The 17,991-nt window shown below is 62.6% G+C and overlaps 2 protein-coding genes across 3 annotated transcripts; one reads left to right on the forward strand and one right to left on the reverse strand.

Annotated features, from left to right (window-relative positions):
- Positions 1-1,432: 1,432 nt before the first annotated feature.
- GTF3C2 (general transcription factor IIIC subunit 2) lies at positions 1,433-11,329 on the forward strand (the record flags this gene model as incomplete). Of its 2 annotated transcripts, none has more annotated exons than XM_083858365.1 (18): positions 1,433-1,565; positions 1,650-1,920; positions 2,912-3,212; positions 3,665-3,759; positions 4,020-4,097; positions 4,354-4,452; positions 4,652-4,879; positions 5,082-5,193; positions 5,279-5,396; positions 7,223-7,254; positions 7,456-7,585; positions 8,134-8,278; positions 8,768-8,929; positions 9,336-9,423; positions 9,554-9,682; positions 9,817-9,948; positions 10,115-10,222; positions 10,714-11,329. In XM_083858365.1, the coding sequence occupies 18 exons, from the start codon at positions 1,433-1,435 to the stop codon at positions 10,918-10,920; spliced, it is 2,568 nt and encodes an 855-aa protein (XP_083714491.1). In that variant the 3' UTR covers positions 10,921-11,329. The 2 variants fall into 2 exon arrangements, with proteins under 2 accessions (XP_083714491.1, XP_083714492.1); XM_083858366.1 differs by lacking the exon at positions 10,714-11,329 and adding an exon at positions 10,393-10,613 and having other exon boundaries at positions 10,115-10,286.
- A 614-nt stretch (positions 11,330-11,943) lies between these two features.
- Positions 11,944-16,618, reverse strand: SLC30A3 (solute carrier family 30 member 3; the record flags this gene model as incomplete). Its single annotated transcript, XM_083858528.1, has 8 exons — positions 11,944-12,089; positions 12,172-12,306; positions 12,613-12,718; positions 12,828-13,026; positions 13,429-13,582; positions 13,654-13,800; positions 13,875-14,035; positions 16,536-16,618. 8 exons carry the CDS (start codon positions 16,616-16,618, stop codon positions 11,944-11,946), a joined length of 1,131 nt encoding a protein of 376 aa, XP_083714654.1.
- Between the last annotated feature and the right edge of the window lie 1,373 nt (positions 16,619-17,991).

A 17,991-nucleotide genomic window follows, 5' to 3' on the forward strand; every position in this document is an offset into this window, starting at 1 on the left:
TGCCCTGTTACCCCTTATTCTCCCTATTCTTAGGACCATAAAGCAGTTACCTGTCAACCTTGTTGTTTACGTGGCACCTGGCCCTGCCATTCAGAGACCTCTCCCAGGGTCTGGAAACCTGTGGAGAGTCCTGGGTGATTGGTTAGAGTCAGAGTTTCCCCCTCTGATTTATTAAAAAAACTCTGGATATTGATCTAATACCAATATCCAACTATGACGGACAAAGACTCTCTAACAGTTTAAAGTTACAAAGTGTGTGTTTATTACACACCGCAATCCACAGATGGTCACAGGGTCTTTTATGTCCAGGAGTGTTGAATACCCAAAACACAAATACACATTCATAACTCTGGTACATCCCATTCCCCGCTCCGTATGGTAATTAGCCCAAAAAGCCATTAACCATTTGTAGTTTGTTCTTTAAAATGGGTCAGGGGTCTTTTTTATGGGGTGGGGTCCCAAAATGATGAAGTAAGATGGGTCTTCCTCCCTTGACTTTTTAACCTTTAGTGTTTGTGACAGCTGAATCCTGGTTTTTCCAGGACTGTTTGATTTATGATTGTATTGTGTTCATGGGGTCTATTGATTATTCAGGATGCAAAAGCCTGGTTTGACAGGTTCCCTGATTTATCAGTTCCTTCACTGATTTATCAGTTCCTTCAGTCTGGCTTCTGTTAGCAAAAGGGAAGTCCCGGCTACATTATCTCAGCACTATCTATTTTTACTACAGTCTTTAATTCTTCTAAATCAATGCCTCACCTCCTACAAGTTATGTTATTGGTTATTGTATTGATGCTCACTGAGTCATGCCCTGAATCCCTGAGTTGATTATTTCTGGGTTTTGAAATCTGTTTTTAACCAGAGCAAACCAGGGGAGAGCGCGAACGCAGTCCCCCACTACCACAAATTATGCAGTCGAGTTTCCCGCATTTGGGGAAATCGCAGGGGTCAGCACACCCGGAGTGCAAGGGATGAGCCTCGCCCTGGGAAAACCACCTGCCTGATTATGGTGTCTCCCCTGCCAGGTAAGTATGCCCCAGCCCGGCCCCCGCCCCCGACCCCGCCCGCCCCACGCCTCCACAACACACGGCCACCCCGACAGCGGCCCCCAACCGCCCCGGCCCCGAGCTCCGGCCCGGCCCGCACGGCCCGGCCCGCGCAGCGCCCGCGGACACGCCGGGACGGCGGCGGGATCTGTGCGGGCCGTGTCCCGGCATGCCGCGCGGGCGGCTCGTTTGCATGGACACGCCCCCTCGCCTCTCCCCTTCCCTTCCCTCCCGCCCCGCTCTTCAGTCTGATTTGCATGGCCACGCCCCTTCTCCTCAAGCCCCGCCCCTTCCAGCTTCTGCCTTGCGGTGGTCGAGTCCTTGTGACGTCATCCCCGCGCCCGTCCCCGGTTCCGGTTCGGTGCTGGCGGCTCCCGGAGCCCCCGATGGCTTCAGGCGCCGCCCGAGGCCCGCCCTGCCGGCAGCGGAGTCTCCGGGAGCGGCCGGGACGGCGATCGGGCCCCGCCGGGCGGAGCCGGAGCCGCAGCGGGGAGCGGGAGGGCGAACACACAGCGCTCCGTATGTACCGGGGAAGGCCGCGGCGAGGCCTAGCGGAGCGGGGTCTGGCCGCGTTCCGGTGCTCATTGCGGTGTTTTGGAGCAGGGGAAGAGCTGCGGGAGGGAAACCCGGACTGTGAGGATGGAGGAGACGCCGCCGCATCCCCGAATAAACCGGCGCGGCCCCGGGGCAGCCCCGGCCAGGCCTCCGCCAACGGGGCCCCGCGGAGGCGCGGCAGGAAGGGCAAGGCCGAGGTGCTGCTGCTGGAGCTCTCCCAAACCCCGCAGCAAATCCCGGTGGAAAAGGGGCTGGGGAACAGCCAGGACGGAGACGGGAGCCCTCGGGGCGGGCGGCCCAAGAGGAGGGCGGCCAAAGTGTAAGTGGTGGTGACAGCTGGGGACACCTGGGCTCCGGGGACACCTGGGCTCCGGGGACACCTGAGCTCTGGGGACCCCTGGGCTCCGGGGACACCTGGGCTCCGGGGACACCTGAGCTCTGGGGACACCTGGGCTCCGGGGACACCTGGGCTCCGGGGACACCTGGGCTCTGGGGACACCTGGCAGAGCTGGGAATGCTCAGCCTGGATCAGAAGAGGCTCCAGGAAGACTTTGGAGCCCAAAGGGGCAGCACAAAAGTTGGAGAGGGGCTTTGGACAAGGAGCTGTAGGGTCAGAGCACAGGGGAATGGCTTTGCACTGCAAGAATTAGATGGGATATTGGGAGGAAATCCTTCCCTTTGAGAGTGGTGAGGCCCTGACACAGAGAAGCTGTGGCTCCTCTATCCCTGGAATTTTTCAAGGCTGTGCCTGCCCCATCCCTGGAATTTTTCAAGCTGTGCCTGCCCCATCCCTGGAATTTTTCAGGCTGTGGCTGCCCCATCCCTGGAATTTTTCAAGGCCAGGTTTGATGGCCCTTGGAGCACCCTGGCCTAGGTGAAGGTGTCCTTGCCCATGGCAGGGGGTTGGAAGTGGATGAGCTTTAAAGTGTCCAAACTATTCCATGATTCAGTGATCTCTGTGTCCCCAGAGGTCTTTCCTGTAGGACTTTATCCCGTGTTTGGTGGGATGTTCTGGCTCCTCACAGACCAATCCTTTCAGGGAGTGTGTTTGGATCCAGGAGCCCCTGGCAGGGGGCAGCAGCTGGAATTTCCTTGGTTCCTGACAGAGCAGGAGGAGCTTTTTGGTGGTAGCAGGGCAAGCTCCAGGGGAGTTCAGGGCAGGGAGGAGACTTTGTGGCACAGCTGGAGCAGCTTCACTGCCCAGACCATGAGTCCTGGAGGGAGGAAAGGAAGGGAAGGGAGGGAAGCAGGGCTGGCCCACCCCTGTGCCATCCTGCTGCTTACCCCCAGGCGCTGCCCTGGTGTTGCAGGGCTCTGCTGTACCTGCAGGAGCTGGCCGAGGAGCTGATGCCGGTGTCCCAGCCCCCTGCCCCGGCCCTGGACACGCCCCAGCCCGCCCCCAGGAAACGCCGCAGCCGCAGGAGGAAGGAGGAGGAGGGCACAGACAGCGATGACCCGGCTCAGGACGCCGACTTCGTGCCCCCGCAGGAGGCGCTGCAGGCGGAGGAGGAGGAGGAGGAGGAGGAAGGCAGTGACACGATGCTCAGTGAGGCATCGGAGGCAGAGCTGGAGCCACCCCGAGGGCACGGCGGGAGGGCAGCAGCCTCAGGGGTGAGGGCAGGGCTCTGCCCAGGGCCCTGTTTGTCTGTGTCCAACAGCTCCAGATGCCTGTGCTGTCCCATGGTGTCCCTGATGTCAGGGCAGGGCTCTGCCCAGGGCCCTGTTTGTCTGTGTCCAACAGCTCCAGATGCCTGTGCTGTCCCATGGTGTCCCTCATGTCAGGGCAGGGTGAGACATGGGGGAGGCACAAGGACAGTGGCAGCTCCCAGTGAGGCCCAGTGGGGATGGGAGCAGGGGCAGGTCCTCTGGGAGAGGGAGCAGGGCCTGCACTGGAGCAGGAGGCAGGTCCTGAAGGCCTCCTGGAGGTTGCTGTAGTGTCTTTCTTTAGCCCAGTGTGGCAGGTTGGCACACAGAGCTCTGTTCTGGGGGCTGTGGTGGTTCCCTTTGGCACAGGCGGGTCCCCCAGAGCTCAGGGCTTGCTCTGAGTCTGCTCTTGTGCCCAGAGATCCAAGCCCCAGTGCCGAGGCCTCGCCCCCAACGGCTTCCACAACTCCATCATGGCCCCAGTGGAGAAGAGCTCCAGCCTTACCTGCAGCCTGTGAGTGGGGGCTCGGGGGGCTCGGGGGGAGCTGCAGGGAGCAGTGGGTGTGTCCTGGTACCGCCCCTGGCACGGGTACAAGGGGGAAGGAGTGCATGCCTTGGGGAATGTCAGAATTCTGCTGGGATGGGGCACAGTTGCAAAGGGCAGGGGCTGTGCTGCAGCAGCAGGGGCTGTGGCACAGAATACAGGTAAGGGATGGGAGCAGGGGGTGCTGGACACGCCATGGAGCTGTGGCTGAGGTCTGGCATGCCCTGCAGGAGGGAGCAGAAGCACTCACAGTGGGAGTTCCCTGACTGGATCCCAGTGGCACACAGGTGGACGTGTCTCTCTGACAGGTACCGTGGGAGCAGGGCCAAAGGAAAAGTGGGGCAGGTCCCAGCAGGGTCTGGGGTGAGCGAGGGGATTGGGGGAACCTGTGCTTTTACACCCCTCTCTCTATCTGTTGTGGGCTTTGGGGGTCTCGTGGATTTGGCTGTGGAGCAACACGGGCAGGAACAGGCTGTGTGGAGGCTGGGATGGTGCTGGGGCACAGGGCAGTGCTGGGGGGCTTTGGGTGAAGGGTGGGGAGGTCTCTCACTTGTCCCCACACAGCGAGGCTGCCCCGTACCTGCCAGCAGAGGAGCAGTCTCCCCTCTTCTCCATCCAGCGTGAGGGCATCAAGGAGGATGGTGCTTTGTACAGGTTAAACAGGTGTGTAACGGGGTGTCCCCGGGCCCAGCAGGGTTCCTGTCAGGCTGTCCCCAGCCCCAGTGGCTGTCAGGCTGTCCCCCCTCCCGTCTGGGAGCAGGGGTTACCCCGGGGTCTCACCCTTGGGTTGTGCTGTGCCCTGGGGGTCCCACCAGCCCCTGCCCCGGCTCTGCAGAGGCCTTCACCCTTCTCCCACCAACAGGTTTAGTTCTCTGCAGCCCCACCCAGAGCGCCTGGACGTCTCTTTCTTCGTGGGCGGCCCCGTGTGGGCCATGGACTGGTGCCCCACCCCGGAGGGCTCCGCAGCCCCGCAGTACGTGGCCGTGTCCTGCCACAGGAGCATGGAGGAGACTCACAGTGTGTCTGAGCTCCACTCAGGTCCTGCTCTCCTGCAGCTCTGGAGCCTGGGCGTGCTGCAGACGGGGCAGGGGTGAGTGGCTGGGGCTGGGGTTTACTTAGATCTTGTTTCCCTTTGTGGCTGTGTGGGTGGTGAGGCTTGTCCTCTCCCAGAGCCACCAGCCACAACCTGAACCCCAGTGAGGCTGTGCTGGTGTCCAGCTGTGCCAGTGTTGAGTGTTGGAGCTGCTGGGCATCAGCTGCCACGATCCTCATGGCCAAACTCCCCCCCACAGCTCTCCCAGCAAAGCCAGGCTGGCCTATGCCATCGCTGCTGACTATGGCTGTGTGTGGGACATGAAGTTCTGCCCCAGTGGGGCCTGGGAGCCCCCCAGCGCAGCCCGGACGGTGAGTGCTGCTCAAGTGCTTCCCTCGGGTTCCCCAAAGCTCCTGAGAGCTGTCCCCGTGTCTGAGCCCATCTGTCCATCCCTAGCACCCCGAGATGAGCCGGCTGGGCCTGCTGGCTGCTGCCTTCTCGGATGGCAGGGTGGTGGTGTATGCCTTGCCACACCCCGGGGCCCTGCACCACGCCAAGACAACACAGGTAAAAGGTAGGAAGAGCCACACCACTGAGCAGGGACTGTCCTGGCCCTTCTCCCCCTGTGCCAGGGTGGGACTGCAAGCCCTGGGGCTGGGCACCTCTGTCCACAGGAGCCTGCTGTGGGGGGACCCTGGTGCCCCCAGCCTGGCATCTGTCACAGATAACAGTGTGGGATCCAAAGCTGCTTTTTTGGGTGTTGGGGGCCTGCTTTGAGTATTCTTGTGCCCAGACATCCAAGCCCCAGTGCTGAAGCCTTGCTTCCAACGGCTTCCACAATTCCGTCGTGGAATTCAGTGGAGAAGAGCTCCAGCCTTGCCCACAGCCTGTGTGAGCAGAGGCCCATGTGCAAAATACAGCTTTGGTTCCGTCTGAGGGACACTGCAGCAGCCTGGCTGGGGTGGAGCTCCTGGGCAGCCCCCAAAAGCTGGGCACTGGGAGGGGGCTCTCAGCAGCATCACTGTGCCCATAGCAGGGTGTGGGCTTTGGGCTGACAAATTCTTAAGGCACTTAGAATGTGCTTACTTAAAACTAAAATCTAAACTTCATATTTTACGTGGCTTAATATATTTTAGTTTTTCTGAAGGCTTTCAACCCCTCCATCTTTCCCTGGAGAGCACAGGGAGGGATGTGACATACCTCCAGCCTTTTCCCATCTCCCTGCTGCCAGAGCTGCTCCCTCCAAGGCGTGTGTGTGAGGACAGGACAGGGAATGCTGGGCCAGCTCAGGCTAATGGTGCCTGTAATGGGCTGCACAGAGCCAGGCAGGATTGATGGCCGGTGCGTGCCGGCGGCGCCCGCTCAGCCGTGGCCGTGCTGACAGTGGGAAATGGGCTCCCTGTGCCCAGCCACGGCTCCCAGCCCCCCTCTGCATGCTGTCTGTGCCTGTGCTGGCTGCAGGGAGCTGTGCTGCTGCTGCAGCCCCCCCCGGTCCCTGTGAGGGGGCTCAGCCAGCTCCTGTCTGACTGGAGCCCGGCACATCATTCGCTGCGGCTGCACACGCGGTCACTGCGTCTCACAGCTGGGATGGAGAGCTGTTTTCTGGCTCAGGATCAGTGCCAGGCTGTGGTGGCAGGCCCTACTGGGAGCTCCCAAAGAGCTGTGGCTGTGCTGGCTGTCCCTGGGGCACTGGGGACCCTCATCCCTGTGCTCCTGTCTGACAGAGTCTCCATCCTGCATCCCAGCTGTGCCAGGGAAGATGTACAGCTTCTCCATATCTCCACTCATGGCTGCCACTCTCCAGGCTGTGACGTGCCTGTCTGGTGCTCACCGTGCTGGAGGACAGCCCCACACTGGGGGTTAGGCATCCCAGGCCTGAGGGATGTGGGTGCACACAGCATTCATGTTTGGGGTGTTCCTGGTGAGGGGGATTCTCTGATAGACATTCTCTGGTGCATGGTGGTCCTGTGGGTGTCCTGCCCTGAGCTGTTGGGTGTAGAATCTCTGCAGCCTGTCCTCCCCAGGAGTGCTGCTGGCTGCTCCAGTCCTGTCAGCCTTGGAGCAGATAACCCTGCACAGCTGCTCTCTGCCTTGCTGGGGTGGTCAAAGTCAGGGCTGGCCCCGTGTGTCACTGCAGCACCTTGGCTTTGGTGCTGGCCATGGTGAGGCAGCACATTTCAGGGGCTGTTTCCTCCCAGGCACAAGCAGGCCTGGCTCCTGAGGATCCTGCCACCACCAGTTTGCCCCTCCATGTGCTGGGAACACTGCCCTGGGGAAAATGGTGGGACAGGGACTGGGAGCCCTGGCCAGGGCCACAAGGAGCTGCAATCCAGGCTCCAGGCAGGGAGCTCCTGGCACAGCCAATGCTGTCCCCCTGACCCCCTTCTGCTCTTTTTCTAGATGGGTCCCTCCACAAGCACCTTATCTGCAAGGTCAGTGTTCCCCACCACGGTGCTCCCTGTCAGGGCCGGCACCCAGTGAGCCCCCCCAGCCAGTGCAGGTGGCAGATCTTGGGGAGCCGAGGCACCTGCAGAGTGTTGGAGGGGCAGAGCAGTGCTGTGCTCCCACCCCAGGGAGCTCCCACCCTTGGGGCATGGATGGCTGTGACCCATGGCTCTTCCTTGGCCCCCCAGGTGCAGTGTATCGCCACGCTTCAGGTGGGCTCCGTCCAGGCAGGTAATGCCTCTGAGTGTGGACAGTGCTTCAGTCTCTCCTGGATGCCTTCCAAGCCCCACCATCACCTGGCAGCAGGGTTTTATGACGGTGAGTCTGTGTGTGGCTGCATTCAAGAAACAGCCCTCACCCTGGCAGAGACACTGAGCTGAGTGCTCAGCCTCAGCTGGTGCTGGAACCTCTGCCCAGCCCCTTGGGTCAGGGCAAGGCTTCTCTGGGCTGGCTGGTGTTATTCTGACATACCTCCAGGCTAGTCTTTGTCTGTGGCTCTGGGCTTATCCACATCTGTTTAATTGTCTGGGTGGAATTTTCTGCTGCAGCTTTGTGCTGTGTTGCCAGGACCTGTTACCATGCTGTCTGCTCAGAGCCCCAGCTCCAGCCTGGCCCGTGGCCCTGCCTGTGCTGCTGCTGCTGTGTCCTGCCACCATCCTGTCCCTCTCTCAGCCCCAGCTCCAGCCTGGCCCGTGGCCCTGCCTGTGCTGCTACTGCTGTGTCCTGCCACCATCCTGTCCCTCTCTCAGCCCCAGCCCTGTCTGCTGTGTTCTGCATCTCCTGCAGCCCTGCCCGTGCCTCTGCTGGTGCCCCACTGAAGCAGCTGCACCGTTGGCAGTGCCTCATGGACACGAGTCTTTCCACAGGCACCGTGGCGGTGTGGAACCTGCTCACCAAATCCCTGCTGCAGTGTGTGCACCAGCCTGACGCCTCCCTCAAGCTCTACCCTTTCAGGTGCTTTCTGGCCCACGACCACGCAGTCCGGAGCGTTGAGTGGTGCAAAGCCGACAGGTGAGGGCAGGAGCAGGCACAGATCCTGCCAGGAGAGGAGCTTCCTCCTGCAGGAGAAGCTCTTTTATCAAGAAGGGCTTGGTGCTGATGACACTTGGGGCTCTGCAGCCCCAGAGGGGTTGGGTTGGGCTTTCCAGGGTGAGGGCAGTTGAGCCACTGCAAGGCTGGTGTTGCAATTATGGACATGAAAAGAGCCACACTCACCCGTCAGGTAGAAGCAGGGAAAAGAAGGCAGTTTATTATGATTTAGGGTTTATATAGTATCTGGGATTTGGTCATTGGGAGGAACACCTCTCTGACCCCAGTGGTGAATCCAAAAGTCCTTTACCGAGAAGAATGAAAACAATATAGATTGTTCTGAGAGACTTGGAAGGAAAGTGTGTAAACAGTCTTTGTGTTATAGCAATAGGCTGGGGCTGCCTGGGCCCTGCAGTGGGGCAGGCACAGCTCCACGCTGGGCTCTCAGTGCTGCCTTTTCCTGCTCCTCAGCAACTTCCTGGTCACGGTCGGCAGCGACCGCAAGATCAAGTTCTGGGACCTGCGGCGGCTCTACGAGCCCGTCAACAGCATCAAGAGGTTCCTGAGCACCGAGGTGGCCTGGCTGCTGCCCTACAACGGCATCACTGTGGCCCAGGACAACTGCTACGCCTCGTGAGTGCTGGGGCCAGTCCTGCTGCCAGAGCAGCTCCAACTTCCCTGGGTCTCCTCTGTCTTCCCCTTCTCTGGGGCTTGTCCAGCTGTGCCATGGCAAGGACAGACTCTGCTTGTTTTGGGTCTCACCACAGCAGTACAGCGTGACATCCTCTCTAAGGCAGAGGCAGGGTGGGCCAGGGGATGGTCTACCCCTGGACTGGGCAACAGGTGTGCTGCTAAAGGAATTTGGAGTCTCAGTGAGTTCTTGGCCTGCCTTGAGCTGCCTCTTGATTTATGCCATGGTGCTAGAGCAAGAACAGCCCCCTCACCCCAGGCCAGTTCTGTGGGGAGGCGGGCTGTGCCTGGGGCTCTCACATTCCTGCTGACAGGCATCCCGTGCCTCATTCTGTCCCTTCCACCACAGGTATGGGCCCTGTGGGATCCACTACATCGACGCCGGCTACCTGGGCTTCAAGGCCTATTTCGTGGCCCCTCGCAAGGGCACCGTGTGGGTAAGGGCCAGTGCAGGGCCATTCCTGGCCAGGTCAGCACCAGCTGGGGCCCAGGGCTTGCATAGTGGGGTGACCCCACCCAGCTGGGGGTGGTGGGAACCCCGTGCCCTCCAGCCCTGTGTCCCTGCAGAGCATCTCTGGCTCGGACTGGCTGAACACGGTGGCTGCAGGTGACATCACCGGGGAGCTGGTGGCAGCGGTGCTGCCTGACCTGGCTGTCAACCCCCTCAACGTCAAACGCTCCTTGGATCGCAGATTTGTAAGAGACCATTGCCCTTGGGTGGCCCAGCCTGGCACACAGGGCTGGCAGGGGGACCCCAATCCTGCTGGTCCCTGTCTGCAGAGGAGCAGCAGGGTGTCTGTCCCCCCTGCCCTGAGCCCTCTCACCCACAGCCCGTGTACAAAGCTGACCTGCTGCCGTGCAGCCCCGACGGGCCCCAGGGCACCGAGCAAGCCCTGCCCAGGACCCACCGCTACAGCGAGATGGTGGCCAGGAGCTACATCAGATTCCAGGACACGGACCTGGTAGGGGAGAGGACAGGGGGCAGCCAGGGTCTGACCCATGAGTGGAGCTGTGGCTGGGCAGTGGGGGTGGTGGCAGGGCCAGGAGATGCTGCTGGGGCCTTGGGGCAGGGCTGAGATGGTGGTGCACACGATGCCCCCAGCCCAAGGTGGTGCCATCGCTTCCCAGCGCAGCTTCCAGAACTTCCCCAGCCGGGAGCCCATGCGCCGCATGCACAGGCAGGAGCTGAAGGCAGAGCTGAGCCTGGACCGCCTGCAGCTGGAGGCCCTGCACAGGGTGAGTGGGGCAGGCTGAGCCCCGGTGCTGCACAGATGGCTGTGCTCTGGGGGACAGAGAGCCAGTGCTCCCTCGTGAGCTCCTCTATTCCCACTCTGGGACACACAATCCCAGCACCCAGCCCCTCCCTCACAAGCTCCTCTATTCCCATTCTGGGGACACAATCCCAGCACCCAGCCCCTCCTTCATGAGCTCCTCTATTCCCACTCTGGGGACACAATCCCAGCACCCAGCCCTCCTTCATGAGCTCCTCTATTCCCACTCTGGGGACACAATCCCAGCACCCAGCCCTCCCTCATGAGCTCCTCTGTTCCCACTTTGGGACACACAGTCCCAGCACCCAGCCCCTCCCTCATGAGCTCCTCTGTTCCCACTTTGGGGGACACAATCCCAGCACTCCAGCCCCTCCCTCACAAACTCCTCTGTTCCCATTTTGGGGGACACAGTCCCAGCCCCCAGCCCCTCCCTCACGAGCTCCTCTGTTCCCCCAGGTGCGCTTCAGCCCCAACCTGGACTCGCAGGGGTGGCTGGTGTCGGGCGGGCAGGCGGGCATTGTGCGGGCACACTGCCTGGCAGGGCTGGCCTCTGCTGTGGGCCTCCAGCTGCTCCCAGAGTGCCAGGCCCGCTTCAGCGTCCTCTATGGGGACACATCCAGCAGCCCTGGCCCCCCTGAGCGCTCCCCTCTGCCCAAGGAGTAGGGGGTCAGTCCCTCATCGTGCTGCTGCCAGGTGCTCACCCTGGGCTGGGGCCAGCTGAGCTGGCGTGGGGCTGTGAGCCCTCTCAGCATTGCTTTCCTGATGGGTGTCTGCTGCAGGAGGGACAGCTGCTCCCAGCCATTCCCTGGGATGCTCTGGACACTTGTCCTCATCCTCTGGGCCTGGAGGGGTCTGTCTGTGCTGTTGGGTCTGAGCTGGGCAGGGCTGGTGGGACCTGTGAGTGTCCCAGGGCTGAGTTGTGGGTCTGACCCCATAGAAGTGCCCATGAGCTTCATCAGCGTGGAGCTGTGCTTGTGCTCTCCTCCATCCCCACTGTGCCCCCCCGGGGCGGGGAGGGGGCTGGGGGCCGTGGAGTCGCTCACATTGAGCTTGTATTCAGCTGTGCAGAATAAACGTGGTTGGTTTTTTATGGCCGTGGTGGTGCTGGCAGGGGGGGACGTGGCTGTGTCTGTAGGGGCCCACCCCCAACTCCACCCGTTCCCTCCCCGTGTCCCTCTGGCTGCTGCACTGCTGCTGCTGCTGCTCCAACACATTTATTGGCAGCGCTGGCACCGCTGCTGGCACAGATGGACAGATGGACACCAGGGGCACAGGCACAGCTCAGCAGAGGGAATGGATCAAGCCCAGGCACGGCAGGATTCAGATGGAGCCCAGGCAACAGCGTGGGGGGCTGGAGCCAAGGCCAGGCCTGAGGTCCCCCATGGGGGATGTCCCTTCCTGCCAGGACAGACAGGCTCCCTGGGGACTGGAAGGGGCAGGATTCCACCTCCTCGAGAGCTGTGGCACAGCAGGGAGCAGAAGATCCCAGGGAGCCCCTGTGCTCCACAGGCCAGGCCGTGTGTCTGTCCCCCCCAGGACACCACACTGGGGTCACTGTCCCACCCCAGGACTCCACAGCACTGGGGTGGGTGGAGGGGGGGATGGAATCTCAAGCACTGCCCTGCTCTGGCACAAGGAGCTGGGGCCAGGGCCACGTCTGGCCCAGTGTGGCAGCAGAAGGGGGTCTCAGGTTCGGGGGTCCTGGCAGTGGGGACACCCTGCTGTCTCCTCCCGGTGCTGCTCCACCTGCACCGTGCACAAGGCAAAGCCAAACCTGCTCTGGAGCCGGGCAGTGACCTCCTGCAGCACCATCTCGGTGTCAGCACCGGCGTCTGGGGGCAGCAAGGCAGGGGCTCGTTCCTGGCACAGCCAGGGGCCCCCCCACCCTGGCCATGCCCCGTGCAGGTCACTCACCCACGACCACGTGCACTGACACCACAGGGTGGCTCAGTGTCAGCGCCCAGAGGTGCAGGTCGTGGACACCCCGCACGCCGCTGGCCCCCAGCAGCTCCTCCTTCACCACATCAAACTCCAGGCCCCGTGGTGTCCCTGCAGCACCACCAGTGACAGGGGCCACCCTTGGGCCCCAGCCACAGCACCCACCTCGGGGAGGGCTCCCAGAGGAAGCCACTGGGGCTGGGGGGTTTCCCCAGGGGAACCAGGCAGGGCACGGTGGCCTCACCTTGGCTGGGGTGGAGATTAGGGACTGACTGGGGGGATTCAGGTGGGGCAAGGGAAAGACAGAGGAGGTGAGCTGCCTCCCTCATGGGCAAAGTCCTCTGGCAGATGCAGCTCCAGGAGCTCCTGTGCTCACCCTGCACCTGTGGCCTCACACCCCTCTCACTCACTGCTCACCTTCCATGAGGACCCTGAAGACGTCTCTGAGGATGGTGATGGTGGAGCCAAGGACGAAGACCGAGAAGAAGAGGGTGCTGATGGGGTCTGCGATCTTGCACTGGGGCTGCAGAGAGCGGGGTCTCTGTGAGGCTGGGGGCACAGCCCACCCTGTCTGGGGCTGGGAGAGCTGTCCTGTCCCCACAGGCAGCACTGGGGCAGTCCAGCCTGGGCACCTTGAAGTAGATGATGGTGGCAGCCACCAGGACGCTGAGGCTCTGCAGCAGGTCACCCACCACATGGACAAAGGCTGCCCTGACACTGGTGCTGCCGGGCAGGGGGCTGGGCTGGCAGGACACGGAGCTCTCCAGCTGCTCGTAGGCCCCTGTGACATGGCCGTGGCCAGCAGGGGACTGGTGCAGGATGTAGGCCATGCTGGGAGGAGTAGAGAAAGCTCAGTGCCACTGACAGGGCATGGGGGCCCTGCTGGCCCTGCTTGGGCAAAGGGGGCACACGGGCAGTCACACCTGGGTCTTGGGATGGTGGGAGGAGTGGGGCTGGAAGGTGTGGAGGAACAGGGCAGGAGTTTGGTCCTGGGGCTCGTGTCAGGGCTTGGGAGGTGCTGTTTGGGGACCAGGGAATGTGGGGTGTGGAGATGTGGGCACATGGACTGGAACCCCTGAGCATACGAGGGATGGGGAAAGGGGAGGAGGCAGCACCTGGGGACACAAGGCTGATGCACAGGGACACAAAGTGACCTGGGGGCACAGCTGGGGTTCCAGGGACATCGGTGGGGCAGGACTCAGGCTGGTGGTGACCCAGGAGCACAGGACATACACCAGATTGACGCCAACAGCGCAGGCGGACGTGGCCAGCATGGCCCGGGCCTCGATCTCGTAGTCGTTGCTGATGATGCGAGCAGCCGCCAGGTAAACAAGGGCTGCGGTCACAACCCAGATGGACAGGACAGAGGCCAGAGCACCCAGTGTCTCTGTGGGATGAGACCCATCAGCACCACCCAGCCCGGCCCAGGGGGTCCCTTGGATGTCCCCCTGGGCTCACCTGAGCGGTGCCAGCCAAAGGTCATGGCCTTGGTGGGTGGGCGGTTGGACACCCAGAGGGAGAAGAGGCTGACGGACATGCTGCCCACGTCGGTCAGCAGGTGAGCTGCGTCTGTCATGATGGCCAGGCTGTGTGCCAGGTACCCCCCTGTGGGCACAGAGCGGCTGGCACCGAGCCCCCCGCAGCCCCCAGCCCAGCCCGGCCCCCTCAGCCACCCTCACCGATCACCTCCCCGACCATGAAGAGGCAGCAGACGGCGCAGGCGATGCTCAGCTGCCGGCGGGCCTGGAGCCTGCCCTGCCCCGGCCTGGGGCTCCCCGGGCTGCAGCGGCACCGGGGGTCTGGAGCCGGTGCTGGAGGGTCTTGAGAGCCTGTGAAGAGACTGGGGGCGGGGGGTCAGTGCCCAGAGCCCCCCAGGGTCCTGATACCACCAGTGATACACAGCCAGACAGTCGGTGGAACCCGTCGCAGCAGGAGGAGCAGCAGTGCGGGAACGGGGACTGGTGGATGGACGGTACTGGTGTGGGCGGGGGATGGATGGATGGATGGATGGATGGATGGATGGATGGATGGATGGATGGATGGAGGGATGGATGGATGGAGGGATGGATGGATGGATGGAGGGAGGGATGGAGGGAGGGATGGATGGAGGGATGGATGGATGGAGGGATGGATGGATGGATGGAGGGATGGATGGATGGAGGGATGGATGGATGGATGGAGGGATGGAGGGAGGGATGGATGGATGGATGGATGGATGGATGGATGGATGGATGGATGGATGGATGGATGGAGGGATGGAGGGAGGGATGGATGGAGGGATGGATGGAGGGATGGAGGGAGGGATGGATGGAGGGATGGAGGGAGGGATGGATGGATGGATGGAGAGATGGATGGATGGATGGATGGATGGATGGATGGATGGATGGATGGACGGATGGATGGAGGGATGGATGGATGGATGGATGGAGGGATGGATGGATGGATGGAGGGATGGATGGATGGATGGATGGATGGATGGATGGAGGGATGGATGGAGGGATGGATGGATGGAGGGATGGATGGATGGATGAGGGATGGATGGATGGAGGGATGGATGGATGGACGGATGGATGGATGGAGGGATGGATGGATGGATGGATGGAGGGATGGATGGATGGATGGAGGGATGGATGGAGGGATGGATGGATGGATGGAGGGAGGGATGGAGGGATGAATGGAGGGAGGGATGGAGGGATGGACGGACGGACGGACGGACGGATGGTACAGTGTGTGTGGGTGATGTTTGGGCTCCCAGAGGCACAGGACAGACACCCGAGGGGGGGAGCGAGTGTGCCGCACGGCGGCGCCGGTTCCGCCCGGGCGAAGCTGCCGGTGGCACCGTGAACGTGCCGGAGGCGATGTGCCGGTGCCGGAGGCGATGTGCCGGTGCCGGTGGCGATGTGACGGTGCCGGAGGCGATGTGCCGGTGCCGGTGGCGATGTGACGGTGCCGGAGGCGATGTGCCGGTGCCGGTGGCGATGTGGCGGTGCCGGCGGCGCCGCTCGGGGCTGCGCGGGGACTGCGGAGCCGCCGGTGTCCGTGCCGGATGGAGGAAGGCGCGGGGGCGGACGGGGACGGACGTGCCGGGGGTACCGGGGGTGGGAAAACGGGGCGGCGCGACGGGCCGGGGGCTTGGCGGCTGCCGGAGGGGCTGAGGGGGCGAGGGGCGAGGGGCGAGCACCAGGGGCGGGAGGAGCCAGGATGGATTGCAGAGGCGGGGGAGAGCGGAGCTGGCCGGGCGGGGAATTGCCGGGGGGTCTGGGAGGGGATGGGGGGCCGGGGGTGGGATGGGGGGCCGGGGGTGGGATGGGGGGGCCGGGGGTGGGATGAGGGGGCCGGGGGTGGGATGAGGGGGCCGGGGATGGGATGGGGGGGCCGGGGGTGGGATGGGGGGCCGGGGATGGGATGGGGGGGCGGGGGTGGGATGGGGGGCCGGGGATGGGATGGGGGGCCGGGGGTGGGATGGGGGTGCGATGGTGGAGGTGCCGGGGGGTAATGGGGATGCTGGAGGTGCCGGTGATGGGGCTGTCGGGACGGTGGTGATGGAAGTGCCGGGGGTGGAAATGCCGTCGGTGCCGGGGATGGAGTTGTGGTGGGGTGGTGGGATTCCAGGGCGATGGGTACCGGTGATGGGATGCCAGGGGTGCCGGGATAGGATTCTAGAACGCTGGGTGCCGGGGTGATGGGATTTTAGGGTGATGGGTGCCGGGATGTGATACCAGGGATGCCGGGATGGGATGCCGGAGGTACCGGGGATGGGATTCTAGGGTGATGGATGCTGGTGATGGGATGCCGGGGCGATGGGTACCGGCGACAGGATGCCAGAGGTGCCGGTGATGGATGCTGGGGCGATGGGTGCCGGTGATGGGATTCCAGAGATGCCGGGATGGGATTTTAGGGCGGTGGGTACCAGTGATGGGATTTTAGGGCGGTGGGTACCAGTGATGGGATTTTAGGGCGGTGGGTACCAGTGATGGGATGCCAGAGCTGCCGGGATGGGATGCAGGGGTGATGGGTGCTGGGGTGATGGGATTTTAGGGCGATGGGTGCTGGGGATGGGATGCCAGAGGTGCCGGGAATGGGATGCCAGGGCGATGGGTACCAGTGACGGGATGCCAGAGGTGATGGGTGCCGGTAATGGAATTCCAGAGCGATGGGTGCCGGGGTGATGGGATTTTAGGGCGATGGGTACCGGTGATGAGATGCCAGAGATGCCGGGATGGGATGTCAGAGATGCCGGGACGGGATTTTAGGGCGATGGGTGCCGGGGATGGGATGCCAGTGGTGCCGGGATGGGATGTCAGAGATGCCGAGGCGATGGTTCCCGGTTCCGCCGGTACCTCTTGAGGCGCAGGCTGCCGTCGGCTCGGCCGCCCCTCGGGCTGACCAGGCGGGCGCTCTCGGTGCCGCTCGTGGGCTCCATCCCGGGAGCACCGGCACCACCGGCACCACCGGGACCGCCCCTGCCGTGCCTCCGCCCCCGCCCCTGCCGTGACTCCACCCCCGGGCTGGGGAGCGGGGGCGTCCCGGGGGGGCAGAGGATGCTCGGCTGGTGTGGGGGATCTCTGTAGGGCACTGGGGATCTCTGTAGGGCACTGGGGGATCTCTGTAGGGCAGGGATGGATCTCTGTAGGGCACTGGGGATCTCTGTAGGGCACTGGGGGATCTCTGTAGGGCAGGGATGGATCTCTGTAGGGCACTGGGGGATCTCTGTAGGGCACTGGGGGATCTCTGTAGGGCACTGGGGGATCTCTGTAGGGCACTGGGGGATCTCTGTAGGGCAGGGATGGATCTCTGTAGGGCACTGGGGGATCTCTGTAGGGCACTGGGGGATCTCTGTAGGACAGGGATGGATCTCTGTAGGGCACTGGGGGATCTCTGTAGGGCAGTGGGGGATCTCTGTAGGGCACTGGGGGATCTCTGTAGGACAGTGGGGGATCTCTGTAGGGCAGGGATGGATCTCTGTAGGGCAGTGGGGGATCTCTGTAGGGCACTGGGGGATCTCTGTAGGGCAGGGATGGATCTCTGTAGGGCAGGGATGGATCTCTGTAGGGCACTGGGGGATCTCTGTAGGGCAGGGATGGATCTCTGTAGGGCAGGGATGGATCTCTGTAGGGCAGTGGGGGATCTCTGTAGGGCAGTGGGGGATCTCTGTAGGGCAGGGATGGATCTCTGTAGGGCACTGGGGGATCTCTGTAGGGCAGTGGGGGATCTCTGTAGGGCAGGGATGGATCTCTGTAGGGCACTGGGGGATCTCTGTAGGGCAGTGGGGGATCTCTGTAGGGCAGGGATGGATCTCTGTAGGGCACTGGGGGATCTCTGTAGGGCAGTGGGGGATCTCTGTAGGGCAGGGATGGATCTCTGTAGGGCACTGGGGGATCTCTGTAGGACAGGGATGGATCTCTGTAGGGCACTGGGGGATCTCTGTAGGGCACTGGGGGATCTCTGTAGGACAGTGGGGGATCTCTGTAGGGCAGGGATGGATCTCTGTAGGGCAGGGATGGATCTCTGTAGGGCAGTGGGGGATCTCTGTAGGGCACTGGGGGATCTCTGTAGGGCACTGGGGGATCTCTGTAGGACAGTGGGGGATCTCTGTAGGGCAGGGATGGATCTCTGTAGGGCAGTGGGGGATCTCTGTAGGGCAGTGGGGGATCTCTGTGGGGCACTGGGGGATCTCTGTGGGGCAGTGATAGATCTCCAGGCAGATACAGGGGAGTTGTGTGTAAAGGGCGCTGCTTTCACTGGAAAAACTCTTCAGGGACAGGGCTCAGCCTCACCTCTTGTCCCTGCACAGGT

The sequence above is a fragment of the Zosterops lateralis genome, assembly GCF_965231275.1.
Source record: "Zosterops lateralis genome assembly, chromosome: 3".
NCBI lineage: Eukaryota > Metazoa > Chordata > Aves > Passeriformes > Zosteropidae > Zosterops > Zosterops lateralis.